At 39.7% G+C, this 21,915-nt stretch overlaps 1 protein-coding gene across 6 annotated transcripts; it reads left to right on the plus strand.

The window, feature by feature from the left end:
* Positions 1–1,218: 1,218 nt before the first annotated feature.
* On the plus strand, positions 1,219–20,115 carry LOC106179689 (putative G protein-coupled receptor 139). Of its 6 annotated transcripts, none has more exons than XM_086994257.1 (2): positions 1,219–1,312; positions 17,970–20,115. In XM_086994257.1, exon 2 carries the CDS (start codon positions 18,344–18,346, stop codon positions 19,508–19,510), a length of 1,167 nt encoding a protein of 388 aa, XP_086850383.1. In that variant the 5' UTR covers positions 1,219–1,312; positions 17,970–18,343; the 3' UTR covers positions 19,511–20,115. The 6 variants fall into 6 exon arrangements, 5 of the variants coding, with proteins under 5 accessions (XP_086850383.1, XP_086850381.1, XP_086850384.1 ...); XR_015330828.1 differs by lacking the exons at positions 1,219–1,312; positions 17,970–20,115 and adding exons at positions 2,878–3,544; positions 12,524–13,028; XM_086994255.1 differs by lacking the exon at positions 1,219–1,312 and adding an exon at positions 2,881–3,544.
* Positions 20,116–21,915: the final 1,800 nt, after the last annotated feature.

Consider the following 21,915-nt stretch of genomic DNA (forward strand, 5'->3'; position numbering starts at 1 on the left):
GATACATGCTTCAAGTATTAAGACAAGTGCTTTTCAAATAATCTCACAAATCCCAAGGTCGCCTCAGAAATGTCCCAACCATTAACATTATTTAAGATCAAAGTCCAATAAGTCGGTCTTAGATAATTAGTCTCAAAGTTTCAGTCGCCTTAATGATCTAAAGGGACACTTACATCATTGTTACGGTTTTAAATATGTTCCAAATCCCTGGACTAATGACTTAAACCTACTTCACCGGAAGCATCGGCCATAAAGCAACATCACCGAGATGTACAAATATACGGACAAGTACATTCCATAAGTGCAGGAAGGTTAATACTATTAATTCTCCACGTCTTGGTCCATTCGCGCCAGATTGCAGGAAGACCCAATAAAGCCTCTGCTTTTCCAGTCTGGTTATTTTGATTATCCAAGTTTCTGGTAATAAGTAGACGATACAGGAAACGGACGAAGCATACTGCAGATTTTCTTTTATGCAACAAAATGCATTAGATAAAGCACTGTTGCCCGTCGCAAATGAAAAAAGAAGTGAAATCAACGCCGAACACAAAGGAGTCGGATCGTTAATGTAGCAATAAAGCTTTCGCCAGTTTAGCGTAATGTTTTCATTATCACTAGACGCATATTTTTCAATCAACGCGCACTAAGCGTTTTGCTCAAGTATTAACAGTTTGGAGATGAGGACGGGTTTCACGTAAATTCTACTTCATGAACACGAGCACGTGCAAATATTTTCTGATGATAGTCAGTAGCATAACAGCACATATTCCAACGTCATATTTTAATGTTTAATTTCCACACTGTTTTTTATGTTTCCCAATTCACTCCTTAAAAACGATAACCCCCTCACACAAATATTTCCTTATGAAATGTTAAAAAGAGTCTTGTGGTTTACATTAACCATGGTTTGTTAAAAAAACATAGCAATCTGATTTTACATGGTAGAAACATCGAATTCAATAGAAAGGAGGAGTCGAATTGAGTAATCTAATAATTTTTTTTCATTTTTTAGGGAAGTTTAAAACGTATAAATACACGATATAACAGCACATAAATCTCCCTATAAATAAGCCCTCACTCCCATAAGCCACGTCAACCTTGCTGTTAATTGACAGCTCGTTTGCAATGGACACAGACATCTGCCAAGTCCGTATTTCAACGCCTGGTCAACTATTTATAAAGACTCAGCGCGCTGCATGAGACGCTGCTAGGCTCAGTACCGTCTGACAGAAGACAGAAGACACGAGTCCGTGGAAATTGCCGCAGATCTGTGCATAACTAACGCATGCCACGCGCCAGGTGAAGTTATCAGGTAGGCGTTCATTTTCGTTTCTATGTTTATTTGTTTGGTTGTAAACTTGTCTTTAACATTATATTTTCAGGAAACGAAGCAATGTCTTTTTGAGGGAAATTAGCGATGGAATGAATCTTTATCGTGATAAATGGCGTCTTTATTCCCCTCAAGAATTGTCATCTTTTTCCTTTAAAACCAATTCCAATATCTCATTTTACGTCTTATTTAGACTTTATAAAAACGTTTAAAAAACAATACCAGAAATAGTTTGCAAATGGATCGACTTTGCCAATTTCTCGATTTTGGAACTATTTTTATTCCCTGGGTTTTCAATCTCCAAGGCGTTTTTTTTTTTTGGCATGTCTAAAACAATGATCGAATAATTAATCAATAGTTGGATTAATACAGGCCACCAAACGTATACCTTCACCAAAGATGTGCGATAGTCTGTACTGGCAATAAAATGATTTGATCGGTTAAATCGTTGGCTTTCTATGCTACGTTTGAGATGTATTATACTACATTATACAATATTAATAAATCAATAAATACAACAACAATAACAACAATTATGATATTAATAATAAGGCACGTCAACTCTAGACAAATTAGAGCGCGTATGTGTGTGTGTCTGTGTGTGTGTGCGTGTTTGTGCGTATGTGTGTGTGCTTGTGTGTGTGCGCGAGTGTGTGCGTGTACGAGCACGCGCATGTGTGTGAGAGAAATAAAATGCATGAAGAAAGCTTTAAGCCAAGCTGGAACTTGAACCTCTTAATAGATTGCCTGAACCAGTGGTTGGCCACGGCAAATATTTACATGCTGGGTGGAACGTGTGGCAGCAACTGTCCCCAGGGGACGGCTCTCCCACATCGTCATTCTTTCCATTACTCTTCCTAGATACTGTTCATGGCAAAGGAAATAAGCGCAACTTTCACGCATATAATTTTTGGGGTAGTTCTCGTAAATCTAATTAAGAACTGAATAACACAGGCCATCAGACCCAATCCACAAAAATGTGTGCTCTATGCAATTTAGGCGAAATGGAACGTAATTTTCTTTTTCTCGCATTATGTCCTCTCCATTGCGAGAGTTCTCTTTTCTACAAGCCACATTTCAGAACGTTTTAAACGGGTAAGATTGGCATTCACTTTCAGTTTAATATGCTCTAAGGAACGTACGTCTTTGCACTTGTGAAGGTTTTGTGATTGTCTTAGAAATGTGTCACCGCGCTGTAGTCAGCCAAGACCAGCAGTTAACAATCCGTCATTTCCAATGCCATAGGTTTTTATGTAGAACAGTTTCATTAGCTATGTTATTATAACAGACTTGTGAAGATTCTTTTGTCTATAGCTAATTATATTAGTTTGATGGTAAGATCAAACTAATATAAATAGCTATAGACAAAAGAATCTTCACAAGTCCATAGGTTTTTAGTTTTAGATTTAAACATCATCTCCTTATCATAGTATGGTGAACAGTTTGCGTATTTACACCATACAGCGTCACCAGATGTCTCCTCTGCATAAGCTGCTAAAGACGTGCATTTTCTTTAATTAGTATTCGTACACTGTCGCCATCTGGCGGTCAGCTATCATACATCTACCTTGAGATGTAGATTAAAGAAGCATTGCAGCCTGATCGTACAGAACGCTATCTGCGTCTGGAAGTAGCTGGATATCGCATGGGAGTTAGATACTTCAAGAATGTACTGTTTTAATTACACTGCCCTGCAGTATAGTACTCTTAAGGCTTCCGGATGATTTTCTGTGACGAATTTTTGACAAACGACCACCGAGTACGTTAAATCGCAAATTTCAACAATTGGAGAATAACAATTCCTATACATAAAAGAGTTTCGTCGGCTGTGTTATTTTATAAGAATAATGTGAAATTTTCTTCAATCAGAAGCCCATGTTGTCATCCCCTGATGGATATCGATGCTCTGAGAGACATTGAAATATAGGAGGAAATATTAGCTATCCTTTTCAGCCGTTGATTGTAGAAAAATTAGTTCGTAATTCTTAATTCTTATACGGGGATCAATTAACTCCGCAAAACGACCTTTATATTGTCGCTTTACAAACTTTAAAAAGAAGATACCCTGACTTGTTTTAAACAATGGAACAGTTTTGAAGTAGGAGCCGGGTCTGGTAACGAATTCTGCGATGCAATAAGGAGGATGAAGCGTTACGCTGGCTCTCAAGGGAGGTACATGTACATGCAGTAGGAATTCACTCAGTGCGGTTTGATGTAAGTAGATAAGACGCTTAGTTTGAGAAGTAACGTATTAAGCAACCGTATTGATTAAATAACCATCATTTCCTCTTCAAATGCAACCTGTATTTGTTTGTCAAAGCGTAAGTGGTAAAATTAGAGCGGTAAAACTAGAAAGGGAACTTGTAATTTGTGGACTGAGCTCTAAGAACTTCTATAACATATTTATATACTAGTACTGTCGTCTCTGGCACACTAACCCCAAACTGCAGCATATTACTCATCATTCTACAACTGTTATACTGAAGCAGGCCCGTAGCCAGGGGAGGTTCGGGGGGTTCGAAAGAACCGCCCCTTTTGCTTGGAAAAGGTCCACTCTGGGTAAAATATGATCTAGGTACATGTAGCTTTTATGGGAAAAGGTCCACTTTTCCAGAAAAGGAAGCCCCCTTTTGAAATTGCTAGCTACGGGCCTGTGAAGTGAAGTAAAGGCATTGACTTCATTGCTGGCAATATTGGGTATTGTTTATTACTTGGTCAACTCATGGAGTCAGAGATAAACTAAGTGAGAGTACTAGTACAGCAGTGTTGTCCTTAGTCTTGGTTACAGAGCCATTGAATTAAAACATTGAACAACTGAATCAGAAAGAAAACATCCTCCACATACATTTGTTTGTCAAAGTGAAAGTGATAAATTTAGAGCGATAAAACTAGAAAGGGACCGTGTAATTTGTGGACTGAGCTCTAAGAACTTCTATAATATATCCCTGAACTGTCTAATTGTTACGCTGAAGTAGAGGCATTGACTCCATTGCGGGCAATTGGGTATTCTTTATTATTCTGAAAACTCACGGAGTCAGCTTACTCGTAGCATAATACAAAGCCACTCAGGGTAGTCGTCTTGAAGGGAGCTGAAGAAATGGTTATCTTAGTTGGCCATACTCTTAAAAACCTGTGTAACGAAACTAAGGGTCCGCGTACCTGAAAGTCCGCCCTCCATTTAGTGAAAATGGTTAGGGTTAGCCTGGTGTAAGTGGGTCAAAATCTAGGGCAAGCCTTATTACCTGTACAAATTAAGGGGAAACAGATTCTGTGTCATGGGGGGGGGGGGGGGGGGGGGGACTCTCTGTCACATTACATCGGAAAGTGGCTGTAAATTAGTGTTGATTTAGGCTCCAGAAAGGATGAGTGCCGGTAACTTGGCAAAGTGCCCATCATCAAATTTTAAAAATGATTTGCTATTATAAAGTTTATGCATATATTTGTTGCGTGAAAAAATATTATTTGGCTTGAGACATCATTGCTTAGCATTTTTAATGAGTTATATATGTGTGGGTGGGGGTGGGGGTAGCCAGATTAAACCGGCAGAATATTTGACGAGGTCATTTTGACATTAATATTTGATATTTCAAAATTACAAAAAAAAAAAAAAAAAAAAAAAAAAACTACTGTGGATCATAAAAGTGTAAGACCTGAATTTTTATTTGGTATCATTTTTTTTATTCATTCACAATTTATATTTCATGTACAAAGGTGGGCACTTTTACCCTCTTATTAGCATTCATCCTTCGTGATTTACCTGAGGATATTGCATTTGCTAGCTCAGGGCGACTCTCTGCACTTAATATTACACCTGATAACTCACGATCAAGTAGTCATAGGGTTGTGATGAGTGAAATGTAGAACAGAATTTGTTTCAAATTTGTTTTGCTGGTAAGTGATAGTTTGAGCCGAAAATGAATTTCTTTCTCAGCTGATTAGAAAGGGGCGAGGCAAGCAGACAGTTTTCCTGCTGCTCGATTTTCTCAGGGGTAATCCTAGAGAGGGGTGAGAAACGTCCATTGTTCTCGTCAGTGAAGCTGGCCAAATTCAGGGTATGTACGCACAGACAGAAAACCATGTATTGTGGGAACGTTACTAATGAAGCCACTGGTAGTACTAGTAGATATCAGTGTGTAGTCTTGAACAAGCACCTCGTTGACGAGTGAACAGTTGTCAAAAACAAAAGACCCAGGTGTGGTAGATCGACTACTGTTCATGCGTGCCGCAAAGACCAAGCCTAATTTCCCCTCAAGGTCACAAACCAATATCCGGTATTGACGGTTAGGCTCGTCATAATCATTTTAGTAGCGCGTTTCCACCCCCTGATTTTCTTTTCTACAACGCCCCACGCATGACGTTGTCAAGCCAAAACTGGACTTGTGTGACGGAAAAAAAGGTCTTACATGCAATGTACGCTTGAAGCCATTAAATAAATTTAGCATCTAAAAAAAAAAAAAAAAATTAATACGAACTGTCTAATATGGGTAGCTGTCCAAAACAGGTTCCGTGACATCAAAGGTTTATTTTACATGCATGTTTACATGTAGCGTGACAGATGTCTGGTATAAAAGATTTTTAATATATTTGATTCTAAATTTGTAAAATGACGGTTCTGTATCCTCGATATCACGTTCGAAGCGCCTTTCGTAACCATCATTGTACGGAAAAAAAATAAACCACGGTTGTTTTAAGAAGAGATGACGTGTGACGTCATGGATGACGTCATAAGCAGTTTCGCCCCCAGACTAGACGGTGCAAAGATACTGACTGTCCAAGTAAAAAAAAAACGCAGGTCTTTCATTTGATTCACACAGGTATGGTTAGTGTTACGCAACTGGGTCGACAGACGAGTACGGGGCCTTATATCACGCGGATTATTCAACCTATATGGGGAAATGGGTTTGAATTCCGCTTATATTTTATGGAAAAGTCAGAGACAATGTATTCAATCATAACAGAAAGAAATTTTTATGCGATGTCTGCTCAAAAACAAATTTTACGACATTCCTTGCAAGGACCCCCCTCCCCCCATTAAACCTTTCTTGTTTCCCCCTTTGCTGTGCTACAAAACTATGTTTTTCTTTATCAGAAGTCTTCTATTTGTTGCCAAATTGAGCGAAAGACCTTCACATTGTGCTTTAGGCAGAGAGTCATCTTCTACCGAGCAAGCAACCAACGTTGGCTGCATTTGACGCGCGTGCCTGCCCCCCCCCGTCTACCCACGGCACATTTTAATGGTCGTGTATAATTACATCTCGTTAAAGAAATGCAACGCAGCTGATGTTTAGAATAAACCCCCGGACGTCACGGCCTGAATGTGAGCTGGCTAACCATCTATTTTTTCTCATCCGCTTTTCAATAAGTCCTTTATCCGAGCGGCTGCCGCTAACACCTGAGGATAGATCTATTTTCCATTGTTAGGATTATTAGTCCCAATCTCCTGTGAATTTTCTGCATTATACAAGACAAATTTTAAACAGTTTGGTTGTTATTCTACTTTCTAAAGACACCCGCCTACCTACTAAATATAAAGGGAAATTGAATATTTTTTCAACTAAACAACAATGATTGGGGGCGGATATTTTGCAAAGATTTGTGTCCTTGAAGATAAAAATGACACGCATGGCTAATTGAGAGGTACATGTAGATCGTAACGAGAACAAGGAGAAGACCTTTTTTTCCATTGGTGTAAGTTCTCTAGAAGAGCCGTGCGGACAAAGCAAAAAAGGCTCTGATGTTCGTGCTTCAATAGATTGTTTTGCCTCGACACCCTGCTGTTAGACTGTCTGATGTCTCAATCTCAGTGATATTACTTACACAGGTATGATGCTTGTTTATCAGATAAAACAAGGTCTCATAATCAAAAATTACGAAATCACTATTACTGGGTACATGTACAAGTGACTGGTGACATTTAATATAATATTATTCATGTGCTTTATTCATATCAAAGTCTTGTTCCAAAATCTCCCAGATGATGCGATGAAGGTATGAAAATGAAAATTTAAAACGAGTTTTTTTTTCACAGCCGGGCCGTGTATCAGAATGGTGCCTATAGTCAGTTTTGAAGCCTAGTAAAAAGCCCACAAGACAGTGTCTCAATTGATTCTATTAAGATTTCGTTTATGTTTTGTTAAAGAGAGGTGAAAGAAAGATGAAGATGCTCTGAAAGACACCAAAGTATTGGAGGTGAACAGTTTCAATATTTAACTGTTGATTGAAGAAAAAATTACTTTAATCTTAGGTGAAAGAGATATTTTCCTGAATAGGCATTTTTTACAAGTTTTTAGAACAAACGGTCTGAGTCAGGAGTCGGTTTTCTCCGGCACTTCAAAATGAGCGAGAAATTGATACTTATCTCGAATGGTTTTTTAGATTGCGACAAACTTTTTTTCGCAACTTTGAAACTGGATAACCCTGTAATAAGAAGAACATGTGGGACACATAAGAATAAGATCGCATTTTTTTTAGATCCTATCTCTCATCTACGTGGCAATTAATAGCTAAAATGGTCTAGGTGCAATTATCTCTTTATAGCAGGCGTCATATTCGACCCGTAATACATTGCTGATTTATTGATTTATATGTACGGAATGACTTTAATTTCTTTATTACGCGTTACAGATGTAGGGTGAATAGATGAGCCAAAATACAAGCGTTCCAAAGGTACTCAGTATGCACCTTTGGAACGCTACTCTGGAATTGTGCATATTTCTCAGGAAATACACTTTGTGTCTAGTTTTGCTTTCAATAGAACGACACAAAACATTAAGCATATACAATATAGACGTGTTAATTTAATTTTACATGTATTTTGTGGTTTGGAAAGTCATTTTTACTAGTTAATACTTGGATGTGACTTACAATTTCTGCACTGGAAGTCATTTTTATCTTTGATCTCTCTCCCACCTCTCTCTCGAAACTTCCGTAAGCCCTATATTTGAAGGAGATTATTCTTCTGTGTCAGGTGTCAGCTGTAATAAGACCCTGATTAAAACTTGTGCTATTTAAGTATACGTTGCCAATAAAGTAATCCTTAAATTACTGTTACTGATACAAAAGAGTCACGAAATATATGTTAAGTTTGTAGCTTTCGGCGGTTCTAAGAAGATTACCTTGAGATTTGTTTTAAGACACAGATGTAAGATATATATTATAAGTAATGAATCTCAGCTTAAAGCAGGTAAAGTGGGTATACCTTGACAACTAATTACTAAATCACTGTTACCAAACACCAACTATATATGAGGAAACTTCCAGTGACTATAAGAAGATTATCTTAAGATTTGTTTCAAAGACACAGATCTAAGATTTATATTAAAACATACCCTCCTCGATGGAGAACTTTGATGAACTATCAACTTGCAAACGGGGTAGGAATTGTTAGTGACATGTTTCAGTATGCGGGTGCCCTGGTTTAAAGGAGCTGATGAATGACAGAAACTCTCTCCACGGCAAGTATATTAAACGAACATATACTTCTAAGCTGACATAGAATACATTTCAGGCTCTTAAACAGAGGGGTTTTGGGTGGGGTGTCAAAAGAAACCCTCCCTTTTTGCCGGCAAAGGCTCCACTCTGGGAAAATTTTATCTAGGTACAAGAAGAATTCATGCTAAAAGGTCCACTTTTTTCAGAAAAGACCCCCCCCTTTTGAAATTGCTGGCTGCAGGTCGTATTTTTTCATTATATGTGCAATGTCTATTGAAATGCGATCTGCCAATATAACAAATTTGAAACGTAGTAGAATGATTCACTTATCGTAGTTGAGTAAGTACTCGGTATTTCTCGCTTAATCCGCAAATTAAATGTTTCACTCGTTCAAAGTAAAATCATCGGCTAAATAAGTCAACACCTGCTCCTTACATCGTTCTAGTTATTAGGTCTACTGAACAAATATGGACGACTTAGCGAAAAGTCCATGTTTCGAACCTTTTGTCTTCTTTAACGTCTCCTAGCATGACCTTTTGGATCTTATAATACAGTATCAAACAACATATAGGTTTATGTGGGATTAACAGATGTATCGAGCTCTCAACGTTTAGCTTTTTTTGTGGAGACACTCCCTTTACATCTTAATAGTATATATGACACGATTTAGGGCATTTAACAGCAAGAAGAAAGTGTTTCTCCTTTGGGATGTGACTTTACTGTTGTTCTCGATGTTCTAGCTTTGGTGACGACTGTGGGAATCATGAATAATGGAAAATAATTCTGACATTTAACGTCTCTTTCATGTATGAATAACCTCTGGACGCGAAGACTCGAATTATACGGCTACAGGAACAATGGCTGTCATTTTATTCTGATCTCAGATACTACAATATTTAAAAACAACATGTTTCTTGCCATCTTTTTCGCCATTTGGAGTTTTTAAACATGTGTTTCACAAACGTTTTTATCTGGCTTTAGAGAAACTGATTTCATGAAACTAAAATGTGTGTGTACGTGTTTTACAGTTGATTGGCAATTACATATAAGCAAGACACCTACATGAGACGGGTGTGCAATCTTTTTTTCCGGTTCAAATCCAAATACACAATAAATTTAATTAACTTTCCGTACATATACACTAATAAGAGTATATTTATATCTGCCTTTTTTGTTGAATGGTTCAAAAACGGTATTACAGGCCGTATACTTCGTTAGTTTTTTAATTAACCAAGCCATTTCCCAGTTGACTGGCAATCATGAAAGGTCATAGATGAATAGATCTGTGGGTTTTGGAGTTGTATTACTACAATCAGCCTGACATCCAGGGCGATGTGTGAATCACACTTTTCTATTCCCCTCGATGTGTTTGATTATTATTTTATTGGTGAAAGGCAATATAATCCAGGGCTTCAATTCCGCACCACGCGTGTAGAGAGCATGCATGATCCGCTGTGACAGTAATGGTAGTCCGCTAGGAACCGTAGTCCGTTCTCCATTACTTTGTACAGGTGTGACAGGAATGGTAGTCTGCTAGGAACCGTAGTCCGTTCTCCATTACTTTGTACAGGTGTGACAGGAATGGTAGTCCGCTAGGAACCGTAGTCCGTTCTCCATTACTTTGTACAGGTGTGACAGGAATGGTAGTCTGCTAGGAACCGTAGTCCGTTCTCCATTACTTTGTACAGGTGTGACAGGAATGGTAGTCCGCTAGGAACTGTAGTCCGTTCTCCATTACTTTGTACAAGTGTGCCAGGAATGGTAGTCCGCTAGGAACCGTAGTCCGTTCTCCATTACTTTGTACAGGTGTGACAGGAATGGTAGTCCGCTAGGAACCGTAGTCCGTTCTCCATTACTTTGTACAGGTGTGACAGGAATGGTAGTCCGCTAGGAACTGTAGTCCGTTCTCCATTACTTTGTACAGGTGTGACAGGAATGGTAGTCCGCTAGGAACCGTAGTCCGTTCTCCATTACTTTGTACAGGTGTGACAGGAATGGTAGTCTGCTAGGAACCGTAGTCCGTTCTCCATTACTTTGTACAGGTGTGACAGGAATGGTAGTCCGCCAGAAGCGTAGTCTGTTCTCCATTACTTTGTACAGGTGTGACAGGAATGGTAGTCCGCTAGGAACTGTAGTCCGTTCTCCATTACTTTGTACAAGTGTGCCAGGAATGGTAGTCCGCTAGGAACCGTAGTCCGTTCTCCATTACTTTGTACAGGTGTGACAGGAATGGTAGTCCGCTAGGAACCGTAGTCCGTTCTCCATTACTTTGTACAGGTGTGACAGGAATGGTAGTCCGCTAGGAACTGTAGTCCGTTCTCCATTACTTTGTACAGGTGTGACAGGAATGGTAGTCCGCTAGGAACCGTAGTCCGTTCTCCATTACTTTGTACAGGTGTGACAGGAATGGTAGTCTGCTAGGAACCGTAGTCCGTTCTCCATTACTTTGTACAGGTGTGACAGGAATGGTAGTCTGCTAGGAACTGTAGTCCGTTATCCATTACTTTGTACAAGTGTGCCAGGAATGGTAGTCCGCTAGGAACCGTATTCCGTTCTCCATTACTTTGTACAGGTGTGACAGGAATGGTAGTCCGCTAGGAACCGTAGTCCGTTCTCCATTACTTTGTACAGGTGTGACAGGAATGGTAGTCCGCCAGAAGCGTAGTCTGTTCTCCATTACTTTGTACAGGTGTGACAGGAATGGTAGTCTGCTAGGAACTGTAGTCCGTTCTCCATTACTTTGTACAAGTGTGACAGGAATGGTAGTCCGCTAGGAACCGTATTCCGTTCTCCATTACTTTGTACAGGTGTGACAGGAATGGTAGTCCGCTAGGAACCGTAGTCCGTTCTCCATTACTTTGTACAGGTGTGACAGGAATGTTAGTCCGCTAGGAACTGTAGTCCGTTCTCCATTACTTTGTACAGGTGTGACAGGAATGGTAGTCCGCTAGGAACTGTAGTCCGTTCTCCATTACTTTGTACAGGTGTGACAGGAATGGTAGTCTGCTAGGAACCGTAGTCCGTTCTCCATTACTTTGTACAGGTGTGACAGGAATGGTAGTCCGCTAGGAACTGTAGTCCGTTCTCCATTACTTTGTACAAGTGTGACAGGAATGGTAGTCTGCTAGGAACTGTAGTCCGTTCTCCATTACTTTGTACAGGTGTGACAGGAATGGTAGTCCGCTAGGAACCGTAGTCCGTTCTCCATTACTTTGTACAGGTGATATATTAATATATTTTTATCCCAATATTGCGACCAACCCAAACCTGTGCTAACCATATGGGAGGCCGGACTTCCATTCCTAGGACTACCATTCCTGCCCCCTCCCCCACCTTCTGCTGAATCATTTTGGCTCAAAGACTGGATCTCTCAAATACAAAGAGTAATTTTATCTATAAATTAATTAATTATATATTAGTTTGATTATTTGATAGTCCTTTGTAATCCATATAAGTGCATTTTATTTAGAAAGAAAACGCAGCAGGCAGGCAAGGCAACTTTTTTTGCTAAGGAAGAATATATAACTGTGTTACTTAATCATGTATGTAATTGTGCTACATATCTATCTATTTGTGTAACCGTGTATTACGTTGTCTCTGCCCATAATTGTACAAATATCTTATTCAGGAAGGTCTATAACAATAAAGAAATCCGATATATATTGTTTGAAATGCAGGTGCTGGGTACAATTTCCCTCGTTGCTGGGAGAAAAACTTGGATTGTGGTTTGTAAAGTGAGATAGAGCTATTTATGCATTTAAGACCCCTGCGAAAACTGTCCGGGATTTATTGAACGCCCGTCTTGCTATATGCTTCTGTTGCCCAAAGGCAACGAGAGAGAGAGAGAGAGAGAGAGAGAGAGAAAGAGAGAATCCACTGCAAACTGCATTGCTTTGATGGTGACGCAGGAAGACGCGGATACGGATCGAGGTTTGGTAGTCTGCATATTTTTTTTTTGATCGTGAAAACAGCGATGTCGTACGTAGTAATGACATCTGTGCTGTTGGATTTAGTTCAGGATGTGTGGGTTTTTAAATGTCATCTTGACATTTCTGGCACGATTCTGGTTATGAAGTGCATGTGCAGATAGCAATTAGGCTAACGATGTTTTTTTCATAGTTTGTCCACATCAAAAAAAAAAAAAAAAAAAAAGGAAGAATGAGAAAAACGCAAACAAAATTTGTCCCATATACTTACCCCAATACTCCAACTAACCCTAACCTGTGCTAACCACATGGGAGCCCGGACTTCCATTCCTAGGACTACCATTCCTGCCCCCCCCCCCCCACCTTCTGTTGAATCATTTTGGCTCAAAGACTGAATCTCTCAAATACAAGTAGTAATTTCATTTATAAATTAATTATATATTAATTTAATTATTCAATAGACTTTTGTTATCCACATAAATGCATTTTGTTTAGAAAGAAAACGCAGCCGGCAGTAAGGCACTTTTTTGCTAGTGGAGAATATATAACTGTGTTACTTAATTATGCATGTAATTGTGCTACATATCTATCTATTTGTATAACGGTGTATTACGTTGTATCTGCCCATAATTGTACAAATATCTTATTCAGGAAGGTCTATAACAATAAAGAAATCCGATATACTATATTGTTTGAAATGCAGGTACTGGGTACAATTTCCCTCGTTGCTGGGAGAAAAACTTGTATTGTGGTTTGTGAAGTGAGATAGATCTATTTATGCATTTAAGACCCCTGCGAAAACTGTCCGGGATTTATTGAACGCCCGTCTTGCTATATGCTCCTGCTGCCCAAAGACAACGAGAGAGAGAGAGAGAGAGAGAGAGAGAGAGGGAGAGAGAAAGAGAATCCACTGCAAACTGCATTGCTTTGATGGTGACGCAGGAAGACACGGATACGGATCGATGTTTGGTAATCTGCATTTTTTTTTGATCGTGAAAACAGCGATGTTGTACGTAGTAATGACATCTTTGCTGTTGGATTTAGTTCAGGATGTATGGGTTTTTAAATGTCATCTTGACATTTCTGGCATGATTCTGGTTCACAAGTGCATGTTCAGATAGCAATTAGGCTAACGATGTTTTTTTTCCATAGTTTGTCCACATCAAAAAAAAAAAAAAAAAAAAAAAGGAAGAATGAGAAAAACGCAAACAAAATGGGATCGTCACTGGCTTAACTTCATTGGGTACATGTAGGTGGTTTCGCAAAGCATCCTCCTTCTCATAATGATTTTCTCCCAATGTCTTTGTTACATGTATAAAGAAAAAGTCATTTTTAAAGACACTGTGATGAAATTCTCTTGACTACGCCCGTCCATGATCATGAGTTACAAATCTGAAATATATTATTAAGTCATGTTTTCCCATATTTATATATACATGAAAAGAAACAAACAAAAAGGCCATCTTTTCTGTACTTTCACACACAAAATGAATGATTTTCAGCTTGTAGAATTAAATGTACCAAAGAAAATTTGTTTGTAAGCTTAGTGTTTGGCACATAGAAGTAAGAAGTGTTCTCAGAAAACCAGGGCCTTGATCTCCGAGTTACGCAGAAGGAAGGATTAAAGAAATCTGGTTTGATGAAATGACAAAGATAAAGACTGTTATTTTTAGCCATTACGCTTGCTCTGGTCTTAATTCTCGGTATTAGATCTGCTGATAAATTACCATCATCGTCGTCCTTGACAGAAAACTGAACCAGCAGTAATGAATAAATGCGGATGGGTGGCCGCGGATTTATGAAAATTGGACGAGCAGTTGCAGACAAATTTGATGATATCCAGGTAAGACATTTTATCTGATTGTGGAACGCGGTGCCCGCAAACCTGGGACATTCTTGGACAGAATCAATTTCCGAGAGAATTCACAGTGATGAAAAGCAGAGTGGCAGACGACATTTTACACAGCGTTAATTAATAACAGCAGCTTGGACGTGTTATGGCAGATGCTGATGTAAATGGTCTGGTAATGAAACGAACAGTGTCTTAATATGTTTTTGTATGGTTCGACCCAAATGAGTAGCTTGATTTGGACAAAGTAAGACGTCAGTTATTGCAGACAAGAGACCTTGTCGTAAATCAAACGTTAGATTAGGCATTGGTTAATTATCCAGTAAATAGCGTCACATTTCTGTGAACTTTGTAGGGAATTCAGGCACAGATAATTCTTAGGTTTGTGTTAAAATGGGGGTTGATAGTTTGGTTCAGTTTTTATAATGATTTGTGCTGGGTCTCTTTCATGTGGTAGTAGACAGTCGTCGAACAACGTTCATGACTTAACGCACTTGCGAACGCTTTTTCTGGTAACCGATCTGACCAATCCTATAGAGCCATGTACATGCATATGAAACAACTTCAGTGTAGCTAAATGTTTTGTATTGTAGCCTACATACGTTATTATTCTTATACAGTTATATGCATATGTACCATACATATTTGCCAGTTCATGGTCATGCATAATATGCAAAAATATTCATATAAAAAGCAGATTGGAAGGTAGTGATGAATTCACTCGTTTCTTATTTCTGGTTTAAGCAAACGCAGTCAACACGGTGCGGGTAATATTCAAGGCCATATAGTTGCCTTGAGGAGCATGTTGTACGCTGACGTGTTAAATAAGAATTGTGTGTTTGCCATATCCGCTTGTGGAAAACACACAGACAAAATATAAAGTTGCGTCTCCTTGGAGAGTTCATGACGTCTTACATGTACCAGAGGCTGAATAAAGGCAATCAACAGCTTTTCAACGCAGACTGAAGCAGGGTGGCCATTATATATTTGACGAGATGGTAAGAGTAGATGGTTTTGTCGCCTTATCCCGGGGAGATGTCCACGAGTTTAGGTTTGTGTATAGTGAAGGTGGTAGTTGTGGGTATAGCGTCGTTTGTTTGTTTGTTAGCTTTTTTTTTCTTTGATGCAGCGCGTGTTGCGCGTGCTGCGCGTGCAGAAAGCGCTGCCTCTCCATTCTCCCACGTCACTCAGGCGGGCAATTCAGCAAACAGGCTGAACGAAAGGAACAAGTGTCGAGGAAAACGTACGAGAAACCCATTAATATCAGAATGGTGAACTAGGGCGGGGCATTGGACGACGGCGCCAAGGAAGAACCGACAGTCCCGGAGGAGAGGGGGACTGTATGCATGACAGAAAAGGTGATGGATCACAAAAATTGCTACAAGCAAAACAGCACCCTAACTTGAACAAATGGTAAAAACCATTCTTTTTTTTAATTCCCTGAAGAAGGCCTAGGAGCCGAAAACTTGGATTAGGTATTACATCTTTATAGTAAATCTTCATATATGCATCTTTTTAATAACTTATAATAACTTATTTATTTCTTAAAGATCTACAGTGTACACGGTGATTGAAATGCATCTCGATATAAAGGGAAAAATGACTAACAAAGGTTTATGCAGTTTTTAAGAGATTTTTCTGAGAACCATTGCAGTGTTTTCATTATAACTGTTAGTGTTTTCGCATCGTAGTATATGTCAAGGAAGCAGTTTTATAAACTGAATATCTGTTTATGGATTCCCGTATTTTGTCAATAAACGGTAGCATTATCCAATCCATCACGCATACCCAAGTGTCTGTCTTCTTCAAGAGCAGCAAAGGAATGCAAGTCAAAAACCATTGATTATGGGAGCTGAGAGGAGAAAAAAAGAGACGCGTCGTTTCCTTTTAATCCAGATGGGAGCGAAATCATGATCTGCTTCAGTAAAGTGTCTGGCAACTTTTCACACTCGTCTGTTTCACTACGAGTTCGCCTTGATCGTTGACTAGAAGCGAGTCTAAGCCGAGGAGAACGTCAACCTAGTGTTACGCCACTCCGACGTCAGTTAAACGTCCAGGCAACAGCAGAGGTGAGGTTCAAAGACGTAAGGACCGACCTTGACGAGTCCCTGCAAGTGTGTCACCAATATGCTGCACATACACGACTTCTACTATACGTATTTCTGATACATATTGGCGTGATTCTGTTTCCCGTATATTTATATCTCTAGATTTTGAAGCTTACCCTACGCTACCTTAGGAGCCGAACTTTGCACTACTTGTATGTGTAGATCACCTGTCAGGAATAACCGCACGCGTCGTTTTTTATCCCCGCCAGCTAGGGGGATATTTTAGACGCTGTATAGAAGTGATGAAAAACGCACTTAGTGAGACTGTTCAATGAACTGCAAGTTAAGCATCGGGTTTATTTGACTTATGCACAACTCTTATTATATCTGATCCACGTGTAAAGAACATGGCAGGTGCGTTGTGACGGGCAGCTTGAAAGAGAAAAGGATAGATATACTGCATTTCAGCGTTTTTCAGGTCAGGTATTTACTTTAATAGTCTATAAAGATTTTTAATTGGTGCATTTGCATTGCAAGAAGAGATATGTTGCTAATGAGTTGTGTGCTTCACAGTGTTGACTAAGAATATAACTATTAATATGTTTGCAATCATTTATAATTATTAATAAGAGAATTAGCTGTTATATATATATATATATATATATATATATATATATATATATATATATATATATATATATATTAATTGCATTTATTGATACAATATAACGCTCATGCGTGTTTGGTGTACATATAAGTATTTAGTACATTACCAGTGGTGGTTAAAACATGTATTTTGGGTCGGAGGCCTTGTATTACAGAATAAACATTTCAACGATTACAACAATGTTTTTCTGTTTTAGTTTTCTAGGTACTTATACAGCCACAAATATTCACGGTATTTTTTTCGTAAGGGAGTGAGCGTGTGTCTATATTAACCGCGCGCATTTTTGTTACATTGCCAGCTTTCGAAGCATTTGCCTGCAAGTCGACTACCTTAGAATTAGACAGCATGCTTTTTTCTGTTTCACCTGTGCCAGGATAAGTGTTGGCTTTCAGGGCTTGGTGTTGACCTGCCGCGGTTCATTTGAAAACTTGTATAACGGTGAAGAGTTGACTCCATTAAAAGTTACTTTCCACATTGCAACGTTCAGTTAAGATAACCTGTATAGCTAGCTAGCCAAGCTGGCTTTTTTTTCAGAATAACCTACTGAACACCTTCAGCTCTTCAGTTGCGAGATCATCTATTCAGCAAGCGCGTGTTTCTCTTTACAAGTCAGTTATTGGCGTCGTGAAAAACACGCAGTGCAACCAGAGAGCTCGAATTCAGTGTTCCTTTGCACTATTAAGCTAAAAGTATATTATATATATTTTTTGTGTTTCAGATTGACAAACAGGACATGAGGTCGGTGATCATCTGGAAGCAGCAGCTGTGGAGGAACACTGCCGACACGCAATCAGACTTAAAGCCGCGTTAAGAATTAATCAGAGGTGTGCGTCTTTCCACTGCAATAATCACCGCCTTAATCACCAGCGGTCATCGCGTAAATCAATACTTCACCTTAGAGCTCGTGTAGGGACAGTCATCAACAGAGAGCTCACGAATTCATCACAGCAAGAACCGGAAGAACATTGTGTTAGCCGCTGTCGAGATAAGGTTTTTACAAAAAGCATCACCGAATGACGAAAGCGTCTATGGAAAGACGATAGCGTTCAACTGGGTGGCGGAAACCCTTCACGGCGTTGCCAAAGTTTCGCCATGGATTTTTCTGATTTGCTTTTGGCTAACTCTAGTTGCGAGGGGGGAGAATGCGAGTTATTGGCCTTCAACTTCACCCTCGGAGATTCCAGCGACGATTTTGCCAGTCGCCAAATTTCTGCAGAGCAATCACTTGTGTTTAAATACGGGCGTCTATTTTACGCCTACTTCACCCCGGCGATAATAGTCATAGGACTATGCGGGAACAGTCTCTCTTTCAACGTTTTCATAAGTCGGAGCATGCGCGGTCTGTCTGCGAGCCAGTACCTGGCGGCGCTCTCAATCTCGGACATTCTCGTTCTGGTGGTGTACGTGTTCTTGGACTGGACGACACGTGGCCTTCCGTTCCTCCCACGGAACATCAAGCTGGATATTCTGGCTATGAACGGGGTATGCCACATGTTTCTGTACTTTTCATATTCCCTGCGGTTCATATCGGTCTGGCTTATCGTCGCCTTCACCATAGAACGCTACATCGGCGTCTGTCTGCCACTGAAGAAAATCAAGATTTGCAGCCGGGCATATGCACGGCGTACCATTCTAACCTACACGGCTGTAGGCATGGTGATCAGTCTGTACAAGCCTATTTTGAGCGGCGTCTACGCCAAGGAGGAGGTCGGTGTCAAGGTCTGTACCTTTAACCCAGAGTACGAGTTTGTTTCCAACGTCCTGGATGCAGTGTTTGGCCTCGCCATCACTCTGGTGCCGTTCCTAATTATAGCAGTGCTCAATGTCATCATGGTGCACAAACTGCGCATGCGCAGCAAGAGAAATAAGAACGGCATGCGCGTCCACTGCGTAGTGAAGGAAAACAAGCTGAGGCTGGAGATGACGCTGATTCTCATCGGTCTTTCTACCTGCTTCATCGCCCTCAACTTGCCTTACTTTGTGGTCTGGTGCTTCAGCAGATACCAAACACTCAACGGGAGCTCCAACAGCCTCGCCGACTTGGTGACCACGCGAGGAGTCCTGTACATCACGAGGACCATCTTCTACATCAACTACTGCAGCAATTTTTTCCTTTACAGTATCACCGGGGCGTGCTTTAGAAAAGAATTGCTTGATCTCTTTCGCTACCATCGACTTCTCAAGCGCAGAAGTTTTGAGCAAGAGACAAGGAAATATTCCCCGATTTTGAAGCGACCGTCCACGGAGTCGTCGCTGTAATGGTGCTAGCAAGCCGGGTACATTCCCGCCTCGAGGAAAGTCCTCGGCGTGTTTGAAAATGAAAACAGTCGATGTGCTGCAATTCTGATCATGTCTATTTTGTATTACTCTCAGTGGGTGCTCTGTCAACACATTTGCTCTATTTTTATACCACACATGATTGAAAGAAGTGACACGAACAACTTTACTTCAACGCAATATCTTTTCTACAATGTATACCTCAATTATTCATTATTATCTCATATGTATACCTTATTATTTGATATTATTATTATCCTAGATTTTTCCTGGTCAGAGTATAATATATATATTATATATAAATAAATACGGTGTTCAAAAAGTGGGGTTGATCAAAAAGTAATTATCAGACGAAAAAAAGTATCTTCTATATCTGTTGTGTTGTCAAATGTTTAATTTTGTAAACTTTATTGAAATGTAGCGTACTTAGTGTATTTATATCACGAGAAAGTTGAATGACAGGGAACTGGTTTTATAACGCAATTGGACTATAAAAAGGACTATAAAATTTAACTACCTGATGTACATAACTGCAGCTTTTTGGAATATTTTCATATATGCAGAAAATAAAGAATGTTTGTATTTTATTTTATTTTGTTGTTGGATTATTGTCACTGTAATAAGCTTTGATAAATTCAAATATTCACGTCAAAAGATATGTTCTGTGGAAACAAAGGTGTACTACAGGCTGTGTCAACAACGAGATTATCAGTGGCGAATTTAGGAGGGGGATATCAGGGGGATCCTGACCGCCCTTTGATTTCTGGAAAAAAATCACATCAATGGTCCTCTCTTGAAATTAGAATTTTGACAAGCTGAATCATAGTTTTCAACCATACCAAATGGCACCGTTCGCTGTCTAAAATACCAATTTTTTTCGGGGACCTTCAGCGGGCCCCGAACCCAATGCCAAGGGCATGGTCGGCTTTGCATCCGTGGTATGTCATTCCTAAAAACCGGACCCCCCTTCAAATAATCCTGGGTCCGGCCCTGACAACGACAGTGGTTCTATGTTATAAGTGCAAAGGTCACAGGTCTGGTCCCGTCTTAAGAATGAGAAGCCTGTAACAGTCTGTGCAGTAAACTTTCCAGCTTACTGGCCACTCGGACCACCACTTTCCTAAAATCCTGTTTTAGTGGTCCAAATGAAAATTTCAACAAGAATGAACATTTCCCCCAACTGCATTAACATTACTACTTATACATTGTAACCAGACCTTGATTTTGTCATTTTTTTAGAACCATCATGTAGCATTAACATTTTGAAAAAAAAAAAAAAAAAAAAAAAAAAAACAAATGGTATTTTGCAAACTGAAAAAAATAATCTAATGGCCATATCGAACCACTAAATTGACATATTCTGAAACATCTACTGGTCCAAACAAAAATTGACAAGCCGTGTCCGTAGGAGCAGTGGCTAGCGTCCTTGTATTAAGCTAAAATGGCCATTGTGCCCCTGATTTCTTTACCAGTACAGTGTAGCCACGTTACTGGAACTCGTGGGCAATTAAAAAATATAAATTGGCTGCCATTCGGTTCAATGAAGACTGGATTATGTGAAAATTAAAACAGTCGTCCATATACCACCAATGCCTGTACAGGTAGATGTTTCATTACTGAGGCGGAAGATGTGACAGAAAGTCGCCGGCTACGGGAGGCTATAGACGTTATTAACGGCTATAGACACTATTAACGGCGAGAGACACTATTCATCATATCTACCGAGGGCTAAAGACACTATTAACTGGACTATTGGAAAATCATCTTTTATATTTAATTGGAACTGACCGTCTGTCCTCCCTGCCGTCTGATTTGATTAACTTTGGTTATATTTACCCATATATCACTTCGCTTTATTATTATTTTTTTTTGGGGGGGGGGGGGGGGGGGCGACGTCCACGGTAATATAATTAGACCCTATACCATGAGAAGAGGACTTGATACTGGCTTTATCCCTCAAGAATAGCAAGTCAACCAAGATGGTTTTTCCCTTTCAGCAAATGAATTTAATAAAGGCAGCACTTTGTGAAATCTGACGTTGCACGACCACTGCGTATGACAATAATGCTACAGGTACTCCTGCTCTAGGGGTAAACGATTAATTGATTAAAATACAGATTCCTGGCACTTAATACACTGACACTCGACTGTCCATAACCGGTTAGTTACCAAAGAGCCATTCAAATACTGGAATGAAAGTAACTATTCTTACTTTGCTCTAACTTTACCCCCCCCCCCCCCACTGAGCCACCCTCCCCTACCCAGTGGCGTTTTTAGAGGGGAGGGGGTCAGGGGGGGGGTCTGACTCTCCTGACCAGTTTCTGAAAAAGGTAGCACACCAATATTCCCCTCTTGAAAATAGAATGTTGACTAGCTAAATCATAGTT

This window comes from Lingula anatina, chromosome 8 (genome assembly GCF_051362555.1).
Source record: "Lingula anatina isolate TDL-2025a chromosome 8, LinAna3.0, whole genome shotgun sequence".
Taxonomy (NCBI): Eukaryota; Metazoa; Brachiopoda; class Lingulata; order Lingulida; family Lingulidae; genus Lingula; species Lingula anatina.

Coding starts and splice junctions, on each gene's coding strand:
- LOC106179689 (XM_086994257.1), top strand. CDS start 18,344: ATGGATTTTTCTGATTTGCTTTTGGCTAACTCTAGTTGCGAGGGGGGA.